Source organism: Alligator mississippiensis, chromosome 10 (assembly GCF_030867095.1).
Source record: "Alligator mississippiensis isolate rAllMis1 chromosome 10, rAllMis1, whole genome shotgun sequence".
NCBI lineage: Eukaryota > Metazoa > Chordata > Crocodylia > Alligatoridae > Alligator > Alligator mississippiensis.
The window spans coordinates 36,670,710-36,686,356 of NC_081833.1; the positions used below are offsets into that span (position 1 = coordinate 36,670,710).

The 15,647-nt window shown below is 45.8% G+C and overlaps 1 protein-coding gene across 1 annotated transcript in view; it reads left to right on the forward strand.

Moving 5' to 3' along the window:
* SLC12A3 (solute carrier family 12 member 3) overlaps window positions 1-14,555 on the forward strand; it is a 33,488-nt gene extending 18,933 nt beyond the window's left edge. The window contains 9 exon segments of the mRNA XM_059713292.1: window positions 126-237; window positions 2,916-3,056; window positions 4,112-4,218; window positions 6,441-6,529; window positions 8,806-8,947; window positions 10,000-10,086; window positions 10,217-10,349; window positions 12,050-12,117; window positions 14,414-14,555. Of these exon segments, the coding sequence (XP_059569275.1) occupies window positions 126-237; window positions 2,916-3,056; window positions 4,112-4,218; window positions 6,441-6,529; window positions 8,806-8,947; window positions 10,000-10,086; window positions 10,217-10,349; window positions 12,050-12,117; window positions 14,414-14,555 (1,021 nt within the window).
* The last annotated feature ends 1,092 nt before the right edge of the window (window positions 14,556-15,647 follow it).

Below are 15,647 nucleotides of genomic sequence, written 5' to 3' on the forward strand. Positions count from 1 at the left end.
CTACATCTTTGCTAAAAGATGCTGCCTAGACTCTTAGCAGTGTAGGGCCTACAGACAGCATTCCTACCAGCTCAGCAGTGACTTCCTATTGTAAAATACCAGCATTTTTTTTTCCTTCTCTTTAGATCTCAGTGTCTTGTTCTAACTGTGCCTCCAAACTTGTGTCCAGCCCTGATGGATTTTGTGGGCACATTCACCAAAAACCCCAGCTTGATGATTTGTGGGAACGTGCTGATAGTGAGTTATTCTTGAAGTACCTGCTATTTGTCTCCCCAGTAAAGGCAGCATTTGCCACAGTGGTAGGTGGGGCTGGACACAGCTATTCCAACCCTCAGTACTTGGCAGCCGGGGCAAAGGGAAATAAATATGTTATGTTCCCTGAAAGACAGTCTGGGGCAAATTTTACAGTGCATTCTGCTACAATTGGGGGAAACAACAACCATTTGTTTCCCTCTAATAAAGATACACGAGTCTTATATTGTTTGTGGTTAAAAGAGTGCACTGTTATCATGGAGTTTACTCTGAAAGTCCTGGGTTCAAAACTCACTGGTGGCTAAAGCAGAGATATCAAACACATAGCCCAAAGAGCCTCCCTATCCAACCCACTGGGCTACTGGAGGGCACCAGAAATTGGGTCCTTTGGCCCTATTGGGCATAGACATTGGCAGCAATCTTGGCCTACTGCTGCTGTATCCTACGCTCCTGTAGCCCTTGCCACTGCTGGACCTGCAGCATGCTTTTACTTCCTGCACTGCTGCCAGATCCTCCCCTACCCCTGCCTCTACAAGACCCTGCACTACCCCCACTCCAGCCCCTGCTGGACCCTGAACTCCTCCTGTCCTGGACCCCACACCACTGCCACCATGGGTTGGATCCACCACTGTGCCCTGGGTTGGATCCAGCCCACGCAGAGCCCCACAGTCAGGATCTGGCCTGGGATCCCAGATGAGTTGAAAGCCCCAGGGCTAAAGTGTTGCTTTAGTTTGAGCCTCCCTGCATGGGTATTTCAGGATTTGTTCCACTGAAGTTTAGTAAGTTGGGACACCGAAAATGAAGTTCTGCTACCACAGCTGAGTGCTCTGGCACCTACACAGCTGCATCCCTTTATGAGGATGCAACTGAAAAAAAGCATTGACACATGAGAAGGTTCAGGTGTGGAACATACTTCTTGAAGAAGTCTGAGTAACCCAGAGGCATAACAGTCAGGGAAAGATACCAGACCCTTCCCTTTGACAAAACATTCCCAGCATAACCAGCTTGATTGTTCAAAGCCATAAAGTTTTCTTTAAGCAGAAAATTGTTTAATTAGTGGGAGGGGAAGATCAGACAGCTCCATGAAGTATGCTAACAACTTTGTAAAGAAGCCAGGGAATAAATTCACAATTAAGGTGATGGATGGTCTAGAGACAATTCAGAGGAAAATAGAAAAGCCTGGTTCTTTCTCATGTACCAGTGAGTTAACAGTATTTTTTTATGCATCATGAAATGGCAAAATAAAGGTAATGCTGTTTAGGTTGGATATAGCTCAACTAATTAAGCATGATAGATAAGAGGCAAGAATGTTGTTATGGGCTAATGGCTTCCTGCTGCAGATTAACTGCCATGTGAAGATCAAACATTGCTTTTAAAAAGAGGGGACACTGATCATAGGACAACGATGTGTTCTAGTGACTTTATCTCTTCTGGATCAAATGTCTGGGGCAGATGTATTCTTTTTTGCCTGAGGCGAAACAGACTGACAGTTGGTCACATTGATTCTGATCAATGGGAGTATAATCAATCCTCTGTATAGTTAAGGAGCATCTTGTGGTAAAGACACCTGGCTGGGCATCTGTGGTCAAATTTTTGACTCAGGGCAGCTTTGAGTGAATCCCTTAGGCTGGGATTTGCAAAGATAGATCAATACATGAATCTGAGGTTGTGCACATACAACTCTGTCTCTAAGAAGAACCAAGAAAGTACACGTTATGGACCAAATCCTGGCTGTTCCTCTCAATTTCTACCCAAGTCCCTTGTCAGCAAAAGCTTCCCTGGCTTCAGTGAGACTTTGGCTGAGGAAGGATTGACTCTCATTACCATTAAAGGCAGAGGATATTTTGCCATTGACTTCACAGAGGGAATCTAAGTCAGACCCTGAGTCAGGACTTCAGAGGTTGGCCCTGTGTGACCCTCTTTGGTTTCACAACTATTTTCACCTTTTTATATACATCCGACCCCTTGTGGCTCCACAGGCCTGCAGATACCTATCACCCTTGTGTGTGTGTGTGTGTGTGTGTGTATATACATAAGTATAAACACATAAGTCTGATAGGTATCTGTAGGCCTGAGGAATCACAAGGGATCAGATTTTGTTCAGACCGTTAGGCAATTAGGCACATAAAGGAACTTAGGTGCTATAAGTATAACTCTTCTGCTGTGCTCAAGTCCCCACAAAACAGTTAATGCAAAAGGTGGGTGGCTCTTCCTCCTTGCTGCTTTTCTGTGAATCAGTCTTAAGGGTAAGACAATGGAAGTTTACAAAAATACCTACAAGTGGATTTTTCAGGACTGGAACAGTGTGGAATAAAATTGAACTTGGGTGCTTAGGCCCACTTAGATACCTACCAGGAGGAATACAATCTGGCCCTAAGTGTGCGTGGTGCTGGGAACACGCGATTCACCAAATTCTAAGTACTCTTCATTGCAGTGAGGACTAATGGGATGTTTGCTTGATGGGAATTTTCTGTACATCTAGAAGCTCAGTCTGGGTCTCTTGTACGATTGAAGAGACTCTTAGAAATTGAACTCCGGAGTGCAAAGCTGCAAAACTTTGTAATGATAAACTTAAAAACACCAGCCAAAAAGGGGCTGCATGACACACACACCCCCTGATTCTTAAGATTAGTCTTGTGTCCTTTGCTCCTATTCAATTAAAGGGACCATGCTAGCAGAAGATGCTGGAATCCAGGCTCAACTCTGGCGGCCATACAAGATGGCTAATCAAGGGAAAGTTCAAGGCTTTCTATACAGATGTGGTAGCTGAGAACTTGAGAAGCGGGGTCCAAATACTTATGCAGGTAAAGCTATAAACTGTGTAGCAAACCACCAAGGGACTGTTGCCACCTGCTGTTAATATTGTATCAAGGAATCCTTTCATGCTTCTCATAGGGGTTCTCCAAACTTTTAATTAAGGTCAGATCAGTTCTGTTGGTGCGGGTGATATTGGCTCAGGGATGGCTTGTGAGTTGTAGCATACCCCCACCCAAGGACTCAAGGGAAATGAAAACTCCCCTAGCATCTGAACACCAGCTACCTGCACCTAGGGCTGTGCACCTATCCGCTCCACCCCTGAAGCTGCTGGGTGCCACACAGGTGGATCTTTGACTCCACTTTCCTTTATCCATTGGTCAACACAATGTAGAAGAGTGAAGAATTTGCTGCTGACATAAGCTGCCAGCCAGGATCACCTACCCTGGAGCAAGGAGTAAGCCAGGGAAGAGAGATGACCCAGAAGGGTGTCTCTGAGGATCAATGCTTCCTGGTGCTATGCCTGGTATGATGTGATGCTTGCTAAACCCCTTACTCAAAGCTGATGAAAGTATAGTTTAGTGCAGTAGTTTTCAACCTGTGGTCCGTGGACCCCTGGGGGTACGGAGACTATGTCTTCATTGTCTCCTCTGGTGTCCCAGTCACCGCTGTTGCCAGCCTTCACCCATGCCGGCCTCGTAGGTGACTCGTTGGGCCCTCCCTGGCTTGACTTGCCTTCTGTGGTTCCCCCTCTGGGGCACCACCATGTCTTCTTCGCCGCAGGAGTCTTGGTCCTCTCCAAGCTGGTTGGGGACACCACTTTCGGTCTCCCCGGCTTCCTTCCTGCTGGGCCTTTTATCCCGGTGGCCACCTGGCCAATCGCCCTTGGCATGCTTTTACAAAAGACTTCTCCCCGGCTTCTCCCAGCTCCACTGCGGGTTTTCCCTTTGATCTTGGACCGTGGTGGCTCCCACCACTGCGGTTTTACTTTCGCTGCTGCCAGTTGCTGGCACAGCATCCCACCACCTTTCTCCTGCCTCAGGTAAGTTTTCTCCACATAGGTGTATATAGTAATGCTAACATTGAAAAGTACCTATTACCTTAGGCTTCTGGTCTTGGGAAGATGAAGCCCAATGTCTTAGTGTTGGGGTACAAGAAGAACTGGCAGACAGCTCACCCTCAGTTTGTGGAGGGCTACGTTGGAATCTTGCAGTAAGTTGATTGTAATGCTGCCTGCTTTATTTGCTTAAAGGCATTCTGTTTGGCAATGCTCAGAAAACAGCATGTTCAGGGGTCTACCTAAAATAATCATGGGGATACTTACCAATTTTGGTGGGTTGATAGTGGCATAAAATTCTAATTCCCTGGTCATTTTGCAGTGGTCCCACCCTTTGGTGCTAATTTGTGGAGAGGTCCTGCCCCTTGGTACTGACTGGCTGAGAGGCGCTGAGGCAGAGGAGGGATGAGGGGGTGGTCACCATCTCGATTGCTGGCTGCTCTTCATGTGGCCCTACTTCTTGGTGCTGATTGGCAGAGAAGCTCTAGGGACAAGGGGGTGGCTTCCATGTTGATTACTGGTTGTCCTTTGTGCAGCCCTGCCCCTCAGCACTAATTGGCGGAGAGGCCCTGGTGGGGGCAGGAAGGACAAGGGGACAGCCAGCACCTTCCCCTTCTGGCAACGAGGACTGCTGGCTCCCACTGAGGAGCCAGGATTTTATTTTTATTAAACATTTTTTTTGTTGATTTCATGGATTTTGCAGACAACCCTGGGTTTTGTGGCTTTCACAAAATCCATAAAACCACAAATTAAATAGGTCCCTAAATACAGTGGTATCTATGTAGTCCACTCATCAGTAGGTGGCTCACTTCATCCATGAATCTGCCAGGTGGGTGGACACCAACAGCTTCCCTTGGCTCCCAGCTTAACCTGTGGAATTCTGGGCCCTTGTAAAGCTGTTGCAGTAGCTGGTCCATTGTGACAGGGACTGGAGTACTAAGTACTCCACTGTGTGGCATGGAAGGATGTGTTTTAGGTTGAACCGTAGGACTTGGGAGTCAGGAGATGTGGACTGGAGGTCTGGTTTGCAATACTAGCTCTGACACAGACTGTTCAGGCAGTGTGACCTCTGGAAGGGCCACTCAGGCCTTCCCTTCCTCACAAGGACAAATCTTTATTGTGATTGTTTTTGTTAGCATGTGTTAAACTGGGGATTCCATCTATCACCATTCTGATCGGTGTTCAGAACCTCTCAGCTGCCCTCACCATTGTTACATTTATACATTGACTACATCCTACCAGTCTTCCTGACAGTGGCCTATAGAAAAGGGAAAGCCAGTGACATTTTGCTCTAACTTTACTTTAGTTAGGATCTGATGATAGTATTGGGTATAAGCAAATCCCACTGACCTTCACTATCTATCTTGCTGCCTTGCCTAATCCCGCCCATCCTCTCCAGCAACAGAGAGGATCCAGTGTGCAGTGGGAGCGGGGCAGTTCCATTGCCTCAAGCATTCTGTGTCTGGAAGCCCATGATGGCTTGTGGAGATCCACAGGCTGTGAACATGCTTCCCTTGTGGAGAGGAAGCACAGTCACCAGGGCAGGGGGAGCCTTTGCAGTCTGAGACCAAACTAGTTCTGGTGTTGCTCCATGGCTGGAGTGGAAAAGCTGGTCACCTAGTCTTTGTGCTGGGGATAATTCACTTGGTCACAGATTCTGCCAATTCATTTATTTGGATATTCTGGTTACTGGGAATTCCTCACTGGGACAGCTCAGAGGTCAGGCTAATTTGGTAGGCTGTACCTATAGTAACTTCATAGGCAAGTGTTAACCACTCCTTAAAATGGGTCTTTTTCATGTGTTCTACTACTACAAACACAGACTTTTCCAGTATCCAGCACATAACAAGGCCCAGTCTGTAGCCCTTGTGAGGTCTCTCAGGGTATATAGTTCTTCCAGGAGCTGGTAGAGCAACAGCTGTTCCATGGCTGCTTCAACAGTCTTGTGTGGATGAGGCATTAGAATAGCTCCAATTCCACATGTTGTTTTTTTGACTTGCCAACTTTTCTTCAAAGGTGACTTGTCCAAGTTGAAAAACCCTTCATATTCCTGTCAGGAGGCATTTGGTTAGGTGAATTCTGACAAATGTGTGCACATCCTTTCCAGCTGTGTAGCTACCTATGATTTTTTTAAAGCTGCTTCACTCTGGCTAGGAAGCTTTTTCCTGATTTTAGACAGGAAACAGCCAACCTGTGGCCTTGTAATGGATGCCTGGTGTCTTTGCCCAGTCAGAGTTATTCCATTCTGCTTGTGACCGCTCTTCTACTATCTGTGAGATGGTCAGGATACTGAGTGAAATGGATGGCTTCTTTGCATCTCCTGTCATCCCATGCAATACAACTGGGTCAGTATTAAACCTGCTTTCTTTCCTTCCAGTGATGCCTTTGACTTCAAGCATGGAGTGTGCTTAATGAGAATGAAGGAAGGGCTTAATATTTCCAGACTGATGCAGGCTCACAGGAAGTGTCTGTTGCAGCTACACCTGCAGGTTTAGTGTCTATTGCAGCTACACCTGAAGCAGGAATTACACAAAAGTCTCCCAGGGGGATATGTTTAGATGCTTAGTCTTGAGGCCAGTCAGTTTGGGATGTGCACACTAGCCCTTTAGTTGGACGGATGATTCAGTAAGTCAAACTGAATCAGCTTTGCAGATGAAGAGCATGGTTTCTATTGCTGTTCCTGACTTCCATGCAGACCTTTGACCGGCAATGGCCAGATTCCTACTGCCTCCTGAAATTTCTTTCAGCACTTTGACTGAGCATGTGACTTCTCACCTCCTGCTCTTCATTAACTGTTACATGGCATTAACCTTCACAGTTAAGTGGTTCAAATCAGCCTGCCTGCATGGGTTTTCTTTTAAGCTAGGATGTCAAATATATGGCTTGTAGGCTGGAGCTGGGCCCCAGAACCCCACCATCCAACACCCAGTGCTGCCCCTGGGACTGGAGTTGACGCCCACATGGCATGTGGTTCACACCAGACTGGCTCCCTGCACAGGGCCTGGGACACATGCCATGTACCATGGCTGCTCTGGCTTCATGGTTTTCATTCACCCGACATGGTGTGACTGATTTTGTAGCAAGTGATGCTGAGGAATAATACTATTTGGAAATGCATTCATTTGTAACTGATGATTTTAGACATGCAGCTTCTTAGTCTTCGGGCACAAATGGAGTCTTCATTACTGAGGAACATTGTCCATTGATGCCGATCATGTTATGTCTCTATGGTAAGTTAATTATAGGCTGTTGCAACATAATGAAGTGTTGTTGATACCAGAGAAAAAGCTTACTTTGTGTAAAGGTTGAATCTGATGCATTTTTCAGAGCTTTAGGTCTCTGAAGTTCCAGGGGTAAGAGTATGTTTTGCAAAATAAACACAAGTAAATGGTAGTTCAGTTAGTTGGTGCTCAGTTCCCCAAAACATCCTGAGACCTAGAAGGCTTCCATTCTCCTTGCTCATATTAGTAACTGTGCTACTGAAAACAGATTTGCTGCTAACTGTTCCAGCTCATCTCTGAACCAGATCTTGTTCCTTTCAAACTGAAGCTTTCCTAAGTGGAGACAATGACATCCCTCTCATTGAAATGATTGTAGCCCAATAGAAAGTTGCTAAATGCAGCAGCAAACTGATTCAATGATTATGTTCTTATCCCTGCTGAGATTGAGAAGCCTTCTCTGCATGGATTAGAGGCATGCCACAGAGGCATTGGATAGTTTGGGATCTTTATTTTAACCTTCTGGATTGCTTAACCAAGTTTGATTCATGCAGTAATAACCAAGCTGGTCTTGGTCTAATTCTTCCTGGATGGGTGCCCTTCATCAAACTTCTCTGGTACTAATTGGCACTTTTACCAGCAGTCTGAACAGGCACACAAAAGAATTGGCTGGACATGAAGACCAAGCTCTCCTTTGACCCCTTCAGCTCCAATTAGAATCACAGAATCATAGAAAAGCAGGTCTGGAAGGGACCTCAGGCGGCCATCTGGTCCAGCCCCCTGCTCAAGGCAGGATCTTCCTTGTCTAAATAATCTTAGACAAGTGTTTGTCTGCCTTGTACCCTACCCTGTGCCCATTTTGTGGAAAACCAAAGCCCCCCGCCCCATCACTGAACTAGCCTTCTAGCAGTAAGGAACATTATTCTAATAGACCCATAGTAGGAATCTTCTGAGGAAAAAGACATTTCTGAGTAGAACACTTTTCTGTAAAGTGTTTATTTACACATGTCCCTTGTTGCCATAGTGTCTGACTGCCTTGAAATGTGCCTCTGAAGTAGGTCAGAGCTATTACCCCCATTTTATAGAAAGTGAGCCAAGGCATAGCAAACTCAAGTGTCTTGCCCAAGTTCATAGCCAGGAATTGAATCCAGGATTTCAGAGTCCTAGAGTAGTATCCTAAATGCTAAATGATCTTTTCTCTCATTTTTCTGGACTGTTTATAGAGTCTCCTTCAGGACAAATTAGGGCTGAAGCAGGATCCAAAGGGATACTCCATAAAAGGGAGAGAGAAATTCTTTTAAGAAAGGGGACCTGCTTTGCTTTCATTTCTGGGAATAACTGAAACAAGAAGATTAGACAGAATGACATGCTGGGGACTTTCAGAGCTAGAATGGAGAATACACTAGAAAATGTACCATGAGGAGCAACCTCTCATTGACAAGACAAGGGGCTGGTGAGCACTGAGGGTCATCTCTATCTCTGAGATTTAGAATACTAAATACATGCTTAGTATCCAGACATAAGTGACAATCCCTGTGCTCTCCCCTGTGGCAGGTCTGACTCTCCTGCTTCTGTATCTTCTCAGTCACAAGAAGCGGTGGGGCAAGTGCAAAATCCGGGTGTTTGTTGGAGGGCATATCAACAGGATGGATGAAGAGAGGAAGGCATAAGTATTATAATGAGCAGTCATCAAACCTGTTTGTGCAGTCATCAAACCACTTCTGTTATGATTTTTCCAACCACAAATGGCCTGATCCATAGTCTGATAATATCAGCAAGAGTCTTCCTGTCAATTTCAGTGGATTTTGGATCTACACTTTGTATTCAGCCTAAACAGCTGTCATTTTAGATAATGGGACATAACAAATGAAAAAACAAAAGGCAAGTCTCCAGGAAGAGCTCAATCTATACATCTCTTCCATACCATGCTGCAGTAACTGAGCCCTGCAAAATGGCAAGCACTTTTGCAGACTCCAGACATGTCCAGGCAAGGCCTATAGAAAACAAAACCTGCTCTCTTTCCCATGGGTTGGGCTATTTTACAAATTTAATTTAGTCTTTGGAGAGTTAAAACACAAATATTTCTGTTGACCAAATGCTCTTGTCTTCAATTTAAGCAATTCAGAAGATTTTATTTTTCTTTAATCCTTTTTTACAATGATATTTTTGGCACGTAATATAGCATAGATCATCAGCTGGTGCTAATAAAAGATATCAAATTCACCCAAGGAACCTTGTGTTCTGATGTATTGTGTTGACCATGGCCTTAATAACACTACCTGGAAAAGTCTCTTGGCTGAACTTCAATAGACCACTGAACAGAAAAGAGTAGTAGATGCTAGGCCCAGTGTTTACAGGCTGGGTCTGTAAGATGTTGAAAGCTATTTGTGATAGTAATGCCAAGCTCTTATGCAGCCCTTCTTATCAGAAGATCTCTAAGGGCTTTACAGAGGGGACCAGTATCATTATCTTTAGCTTTCAGATGTGGAAAGGAGGCACTGAGAAGTGAAATAATTTGTCCAAGATCACCAGTGGACCAGCAGTGGCAGAACTGGGAGTAGATCTCAGATTCCCTGAGTCCCTGCTGAGGCCTCACTGCACCCCTTGACTCTTAGTAGATTTTTGGATGACTGAGAAAGTTTCAGAAGCCGTCAGTAAATAAGGAGGAAGAATAAGAAGACCACATTAAAATTAAGGTATCTTTTTTTTGCCTTCCAGAATCATCTTTCTGTTGACCAAATTCCGACTTGGGTTCCATGAGATGCACATCCTGCCAGACATCAATCAGAAGCCACACCCTGAAGAGTATGTCATTGCCCTTCCGTGTTCTATTTCACTGTCGAGGTGTGACAGGGGCGTGTGCATTTGTGGCATCACTGTGTGTGTTGAACCAAAAGCAAGCTCCAGTCCCATGATGCCATTTGCCTCTTTGCAGCATCCGGAGATTTGAGGAGCTGATTGCCCCTTTCAGGCTCAATGATGGTTTTAAAGATGAGGTGGCAGTGAATGACATGAGGCAGGACTGCCCTTGGAAGATTTCTGACGAGGAGGTTAAGAACAGAGTGAAAGTAGGAACATCCCAGCCACTGCTCCTACTGCAACTGCTTTCCCCAGCCTGGGGCACTCAAATGCTTGGGAATCCTTGTACAGAAAACTCTCAACCTCCTGCATGATTTCTATCTCCTAGGGAGGCTATGAGGAAGGCCAAGGGGAAATGGGTGTGATATCACCATAGGCATCAGTCAGCAGTGATGAGCTCTTATTTTCAGGGACTGCAATCAGACCAGAATCAACAGAGCTGCCAATCCCCTCTCATGTTCATCAATCCTGTAGGAGAGAGCCACACCCTGACTCAGGGAATTTTCCCATAGCATCTTCACCATTTCCCTCTGTGACGCTTGCACCCTGCTTGTGCTGTAGAAGCTGTGCCTTCACACTGTTTATGGGGAACAGACTTGTAATCAATCAATGTGAGCCCTTAATTGAGTCCCACTGGAGGACTGTGCAGTGAGAAGGACCATGGTAACATGGTGTAAGCAGGAAAATCTCCTTGCTTTCAGGAAATCTGTGCAGTTCTGGTCCTGCTAGATGCTTAACAGTGCCTGTAAGTCACTGAACATGCTCCCTTCCTACAGAAAGGACTAGAAGTCAATAGGTTTCATCATCTCAAGGAGCGGACCCCAGGCAGTCACTTAGTGAGTTACCGGAAGCAGGCTGGGGTCACACTAGGTATCTCTTGTAGTCCAAGTCATCTGGCCAAGGGCTAAGGTGGTACCATGTTCAGGGCAGGTGGTAGATCGGAGCTGGGGGGGGTCCAAACAAGGCAGGGGCAGGGACTGTGGCAAGGCTGGAATCAGGCAGAATGAAAAAGGAACAAGGCAGCAGTGAGGCAAGAGTCAGGCAGGAGCAAGTCAGAGGTCCAGGAAGCACACATGAGTGATATTTCTGGGACAAGTCCCACAGGAAATAGGAGGTGTTTTATAGCCCCTCAGTCAGGAACTTGCAGTTCCTATAGTTTCCCCCTGGTTGCCTTGTTCCTCACCAGTGTCCTCATGGGAGGGACCAGGCTGGGCTGGGGCTAGTGTCTGACCTGCTGCCTGGTGGTGCTGAGGACTTAGCCTCTGCCTGCTGGCTCAGATTCTCTAGGTTCAAATCCTTGTGGTCCTAATGGGCCCTGTGTGACCTGGGGGCCACCAGGGCTCATGCCTGGATGCACTGATGTCCACAGAAGTGCTGCCATTCTTCAACACAGACTTTTACAAAGACTTTTACAAACAGTATTGCTATGAATAGCAGAATAGGCTACAAATATGTTTCAGTCTGCTGATTCAATAGGTGAAATGGTAAGGTAAGGACCGAAAGGGATTGAAAGAACTGTCAACAGGGATAAAAGAAGGTGGTATGTTCAGCTGGAGAAAGACATTCAGAAGAAGAGGTGGGCTGATGTGAGGCAGCATCAGTACTGGCAGGTACTTTGGCATCTCTACCAACAAGCATAACCAAGATAAGATTGCTGCTCACCTGTAGCTGAATAACTGTAGGATAGTTCTAAATTTCAAAGATCTTCCCATCTTTTGGCAAACTGCTACAGATCTGCTATGTATCCCAGGGGCCTGATTCCAAACCCACAGAAATCAACAGAATGGCTCCCACTGATTTCTCAGGGTGTTGCATTGGATCTGCATGGGAGGAAAGTGCATGTACAGTCCAGGTGAACCTGGCTGGAGTAATTTTGTGCTGTTATAAATTCTTCCTCTTTGCTCCTTAGTCTCTTTGCCAAGTGAGACTCAATGAGATCTTGCTGGATTAGTCCCAGGATGCAGCTCTCATAGCCATGTAAGTAACAGTAGTCCCAAAAATTGAGCAGCAAGATTCCCTGGAGCCATATTGAATCTGACTTGAATATGATCCTCTGAAGAAAGTCGTTTTTTATATAGTTTCTTTCTCTTCTGAGATATTTTCCAAAGGAAATAGTCCCTTTAGTGTTTTCCTTTCCACATAGTGTCTACTACCTGGACACTAATTTGTCTTCTATAAAAGGTACCCCCTTTCCCTGAAGTCTCCCCAGAGGATCCTTTACAAAAATACCACGGTATTCTAGAATGATATAATGATGCTGGTATAAGATATAGGTCACAGGACCATTGATGTAGCATATTGCCATAAACTTTAGATATTTTTGTACATTAAAAGATAAAAACAGTAGTCTGGAGCCAAGCCTAATTGTGCAAACTGGCTTATCTAACAGGTTATCAAATAGCTTAACTAGCAGTATAATTGGCAAGTAGAGGGCCAGATATTCTGTTGTTCCCAGAGGGGAGGAGAGACAATCAAGACCAGCTCCTTGGTTATTAGGCTGGCTCCACATGACCGCAGTTCTAGCAGAATTTTAGAGTAGCCTCGAGGCTGCTCTGAACTATCCCAGTTCGTAATGGTTAATAAGGAGCCAACTTCCAGTTGGGAATAGGTGACATGTACATTCAAGATTGCATCAACATGTACCAACTGTGTACAATGTAGCACCATACACAGGGTCCTACTTTCTCTTCAGTATCTACAGTCATGCAGATAACTATGATTTTTAACATGCACATCAGTTGCATAACTCCTGCCAGGGTGGTGTGAGGGGACTGTGTAGGAGCAAACTATTCCAGGCTTTGCCAGAGGATTGCCACATGCTAAAAGAACTCCCAGATGGGGAAGGGTGCCCACTCTGGTTCTTGTTTCACCTCTGAAGTGATGCAAAAGGGCTGGGAGTTGGCCCATAATGAGAATCTGGCCCATAATGTCTGCCAAGTGCAGTGTTGGAAGATGCATTTCCAGGGCCATCAAGAAACAAGCAGGCACCTGCGTCAGTGGTCGCTCAGGCAGTCTTTCACTGAAACCACTTTTCCAGTACTCCAGGCATCAGTAGTCCTGAGTCTGACCCAGGATGCTCAGAGCTGCTGGTATCCAAGCAGTGAGCAGACTCTCCTGCCTTCAGGGAACTTCCTTTTGATTTTTGGTGCACTGATTTTTAGAGCTCTCATCTGACAGCATGAAACCCTCCCCACAGCTTATATTTTTGTGCCACCTCGCGGCCACATGTGGAACCACAGATTCATTTTAAGCTTGCCACTCAATGTCCATTACAAGCTCCTATCTTCAGGTGTGTGTATAAAGGTCAAGTGCAGCCACTCTTCCCTGCAGAGTGGCTAAGGACTGCCCATTATCTTATCCATTGATGCTGCAGAACAACAGGCAACATGTTCCCCACTTCCAGAGATGTGTCCCTGGCAATCTCTGGGGTTCCCAATCAGCTGACGGGTGGCCCCAGCCCTGGGACCACACCAAAGTGTCCTAGCTTTCCCCACTTCCAGAGATGCTCCCCTGGCAATCTCTGGGGTGAGTCTCCGGAAGAGGGGAACCCTGACTCTTTTTCCAGAGACAACCCCCAGAGATTGCTGGGGGTGCATCTTTGGAAGTGAGGAAAGCTGGGCCTGATTCTGCATAGGAATTCATGCGGTGCACATGACCAAGCCCCTCAAGCCCTAGAAGCCCCTGTCCAGGGTAGCAGGAGAATGTGGGCAGGTCCAAATTGCCTGTGCTCTCCTGCTACAAAGCAAATGGCAGTCTGCTGCAATAAAGTAGCACAGTTTATTACTACCTACTGGTAACAACCTGGATTAGCAGCTGTCTGATGTAAATATAGAGGGAGACCAAATAAAAACCAGGGGACAAAAAAAGCAGGGATTAGGAAAAGGGAGCTGCACTGGAGAGGTGCTTTGAGAGAGAGAGAGAATGCTGGACAGCCGGAAGAAAAGACTGAGAAAAAGAGACAAGGGAGGGAAGAGACAGAACTAGGAAGGTATGGAGCAGAATAGGTCAAAGCTACACACAACCCAGCTTCATTCTAGCATCTTCTGTCTTTTGAGTGCTTGAATTTGGAAACTTCATAGTGTTCTCTAGTGTTCTTTTAAAAATGTTGGGGTGTCTGCTTTTCTTGTTACCTGTGAATGCATGTACCCTCTGCAAAGAGGGACAAATGATGATCCAGGGCAAAAATTAGATGCAATGTTGTTAGGTTTTCCCCCTGCTCCTTCCCTTCTTTAATCTTTCAGCTTATCTCTCTCATTTTTCTTCTCTTTTCCAGAGCCTTGCCCATAGCCAGGAAGGGTCGATATCCCAGCTCTCTCTACATGGCCTGGCTAGAAACCCTCTCACAAGACCTGAGACCCCCAGTTATTCTAATCAGAGGAAACCAAGATAATGTCCTGACTTTCTACTGTCAATAAAATTGAATGAATTCATGCTGGCATGGGCTGTGAATCTTTCAGAGCATTCTTTGACCTTGGTGTGAACTCTCCTGGTTTTTCAGGATGGTAACCACTGGTCAAAACAAACTCTCCCAGTTTCAACTGCTAGTATTCCATGGTAATGGATTGCTGATGGGGAATGACTAATACTGAGTTATGTCTGCTGCTTCCCCCTTCTGATATGAGGACAGTGGTGAACCTCCTTCCAGTCGATCCCAGCCTTTTCACCTGCAGGTGTCACCTTGATACCATACCTTTTCCACTGTGACATAGTGGAATGATGTGTTCCTGAGATCTCTAATGTAAATTCCTGAGATTTTCAAAGCTGCCTAAGGGATTTGGGCACCCAAATTAATTGGCATTCTATATCCCTCCCCAAATCTCAGCCTTTATTTTTTTGACAGCTCACCCATTATTTTAATCAGAATATAATTGTTGGGAGGTTAGAAGCTCTGCTTAGACTGTGCCTGCACTGTACTCCTAGATGGGTTCACCACATACATAAATTTACTTAAACTAGATTAAACCTAGCTAGGTTACCAATAGGTAGTTTACCACAGACTAGCCATCCCTGTAAGGGCACACGGTCCAGGGCAGGCTTGTACAGCCCACATGGGAGCCTCTGAGGCTATGTCTTCACTGCTATTGATATCACAGCATCGGTGAAATTAGAGCCAGCTCAGGTGCACAGTCATCATGCTTCCCAGCTGCAGGATAGATTGGACTGGGAAAGATCACTAGAGACCTTAGCCCTCATCAGAGAGCAGCTGCATGTCTTGTTTTGTTACTGAAGGAAAGAGAGGCTGGGGTGGCATGGGCACTAAGGTGTATGGCTGATTGCTCAGAGGTCACATGTTTGAAACCATTGCAGTAGTGCTCACAACATGGCCTGTCAGATTCCAACACATCTGAAAATTCTGCTAAATACCTTGTCATAAGGACACAAAAAAGGAAAGGACTGGGAGGAGGAAGGGGAAAAAAAAACACAAGGAGGAAGAAAACTAAATCTGAATGGGGTTGGGGAGAAGGGAAAGGCAGCCAGCACTGGGCACCATTTACTGCAGCACTATC